A 2,910-nucleotide genomic window follows, 5' to 3' on the forward strand; every position below is an offset into this window, starting at 1 on the left:
AAAAAAAAAAAAAAAAAAAAAAAAAAAAAAAAATCAACCAAAACAGCAGATCAAATCAAAATGATAGGAAGTTAAGTGGGCTAACGGATTAAGAACTACAAAGAAGAGACAAATCAGGGACCAACACCTAAGCAACATGGTAAATACTGGCACTATTTGTTGAAATGTGGAAGCCAGAGGGAGAAGCAGATCAAGAACAGAGGAATGGATAGTAGTTTAGGGCACACTATGGGTGAAGTATCTAATATACCTCTATATGGAAATGTACACTAGACAGACAGAAGAGCTTGGATTACAGTAATACAGTCTCACTGGAAATGAAAATTTGTGGTTCATGAGGGCACAAGTGGTTATTAGGTTGGATGCACTTTCCTGAGAATGAAGAAACAAAAAAAAAGCAGATATGAGATTCAACAACCATCAAAATACAAAAGTGAATCATATTCATGAGAGTCAAAGAGGACAGAATGAGGAGGAAGGGCTGCTAAAAGCAAAAGAATGATAACATTTTAAGAAGCTGAAAATACTGAAAATTAACTATTATTTTCATAGTGTTATTCAGGACTTCAAACAGAACCCATACTAGTAAGTTATAATATCCCATGTTTTTTTATTGTGCCAAGTGTGTTGTTTCATACCTTCAAGAGACAGAGACAGCAAATTTCTGCAAATTTGAAGCTAGCCTTTTGTACATAGTGAATTCCAGGCCACCAAAGCTACATAATAAGACCCTGTCTTTAAAAACAAAAACAAAGCCCCACTTTTAGCATTACTTCATTTATTTATTTATTTATTTATTTGTTTGTTTGTTTGCTTGTTTTCTGTGCAGGAGGACATGTGTACAAATCTTCAGTAACATTTTTTTCTTTTAATTTGTTGTTACAATTTATTATGTGTGGAGATGGGTGCTTCTTAAAGAATGAAGAGGTGGTAAGAACAAGTGTGTGTGTGAATATTATTTTCCGGTGTATGATTTTTGTTTATGCTGCATTTGTGAAACTGTGTTACTGTCCCTGTCTAAAACATCTGATGGTCCTAATAAAGAGATGAACGGCCAGTAGCGAGGTAGGAGCAAGAATAGGCGAGGCTAGCAGGCAGTGTATAAATTTTTGAAGGAAAAATGAGGAGCAAGAAGAGAACAAGGAGAGGAGGATATCAGGGGCCAGTCACCCAGCCAGCCATGGAATAAGAAGGAAAGTAAAATATACAGAATATATAAAGACCAGAGGCAAAAGGAGGTTGGGATAACATAAGTTAAGACAAGTTGGCTAGAAACAAGCCAAGCTAAGGCAGGGCATTCATAACTAAGAATAAGCCTCTCTGTGTGCTTTATTTGTGAGCTAGGTGGTGGTGATCCCCTCAAAAACGCCCCCCCAAAAAAAGAGTAAAATCACACAATATATATATTGTATATTGTGAGAGGTAGGTGGATCTCTGTGAGTTCGAGGTCAACCTGGTCTCCAAAGTCAGTTCCAAGACAGCCAAGTAAGTAAGTCTGTCTGTCTGTCTGTCTGTCTGTCTGTCTGTCTATATATAAACCCAGTACTTCTATAACAACTATACCACAGGGGTGTCAAACTTAAAACTACTAAAATGATAAACCCCATCCAGATACTAAGTCCTGTCTCTCTCCATTATCTCTACAGTCAATTTACCACCTTTTCCCGGTCAGCCATCTCAGTTCTCATCGTTGTCTAACCTGATTTTGGCTTCTACACCAACAGAGACCAGGGAGTTTGAAGATTCCTCAGTCACAGATCGCTGAACAGCTGAGACTGGCTGTTTGCTGCTATCCACTTCTGCTTCAGCATCCTCTTCCACAGACTGTTCTTTGATTTCTGCTTTACAGTGAACAAGAAAATATAGTCATTTTGTGTTTAGTTTCTGAAGAACTTAACTACAAATCATAAACAGAAATGGGAAAAGAATAAAATAAACGACAACACTTCACAAATAGGAAAGTCTATATACACAGTTATTGTAAGTTTGCTACCGAAAAATAATCAGCAACATAATTTAAACCTTAGTTCACTTTGCCTTAAGCCCACAGTACAACTTAAGTTTCACACTAAAAACAACTGTTTGGAATATTTTCAAGATTTTAACACTTGATCTATAAATTAAATGTATTTCAGTGTAATTCATTTCTTAAGTTTATTCACATTTTATAAATTGAGACTATAATTTGAAACAATAACTGTGTATCCTAGCCACTTGCCATTCTAAAAGCTAAATTCTTAAAGAGACTGCTCCTTGATTCTACTGCCCTTTAAAATTCTCCTCAGGGTTGTAACTTCAGAAACCTTATACATACTTTTCAGTAGGCAGTCTAATTACCGTAAGACTTTTAAATGTGTACAGGTGTTTTGCCTGCATAAATGTATGTGTACCATACACATTCAGTACCTTTGGAGACTGGAAAAAAGAGCTGGATCCCCAAGACTACAGTTATAGATGGTTATAACCCATTATATAGGTGCTAGGAATGAAACTCAGGTTCTACGAGAGCAACAAGTACTCTTAACCACTGAGCTATCTCTCCAGCTCCTGTAAGGCTTTAAAAACACCTCTATCTCAATAATACTCTTCTCTTTAAATAAAAATATATCCACTGTCTTTCATTACCAGAATAAAGAGACACTCCTCCTCTGCCAACGTTCCTGACACAATTTACATTCCTCAATAAATCCTTGTTTTCTAATTGGAAATTTGTTTAGACCTTTCTACACAATCTCTGAACAAACAAACATGTAGACTATATCTCAAGAAACAATTTGACCAGCTCGTGGCTATTTAAATATTATATGAAGGGCATCTCTCTTTTATTCAACCGTCAAACTATGCTTCTCCATATGCTTCATAAAACCGTTCATGAAGATCAAATAGGTGTCACGTGCTGGTAAAGCACAA

At 36.2% G+C, this 2,910-nt stretch overlaps 1 protein-coding gene across 10 annotated transcripts in view; it reads right to left on the minus strand.

Annotated features, from left to right (window-relative positions):
* Kmt2c (lysine methyltransferase 2C) overlaps positions 1-2,910 on the minus strand; it is a 171,816-nt gene that overhangs the window by 145,557 nt on the left and 23,349 nt on the right. For 9 of the 10 annotated variants that reach the window (XM_013353875.2, XM_013353876.2, XM_013353874.2 and 6 more), the window contains exon 2: positions 1,700-1,841. In XM_013353875.2, coding sequence (XP_013209329.1) covers positions 1,700-1,841 — 142 coding nt within the window. The remainder of the gene's footprint in view (positions 1-1,699; positions 1,842-2,910) is intronic. The other variant, XM_013353872.2, reaches the window with a different exon arrangement.

The sequence above is a fragment of the Microtus ochrogaster genome, unplaced genomic scaffold (genome assembly GCF_000317375.1).
Source record: "Microtus ochrogaster isolate Prairie Vole_2 unplaced genomic scaffold, MicOch1.0 UNK18, whole genome shotgun sequence".
Classification (NCBI taxonomy): Eukaryota; Metazoa; Chordata; class Mammalia; order Rodentia; family Cricetidae; genus Microtus; species Microtus ochrogaster.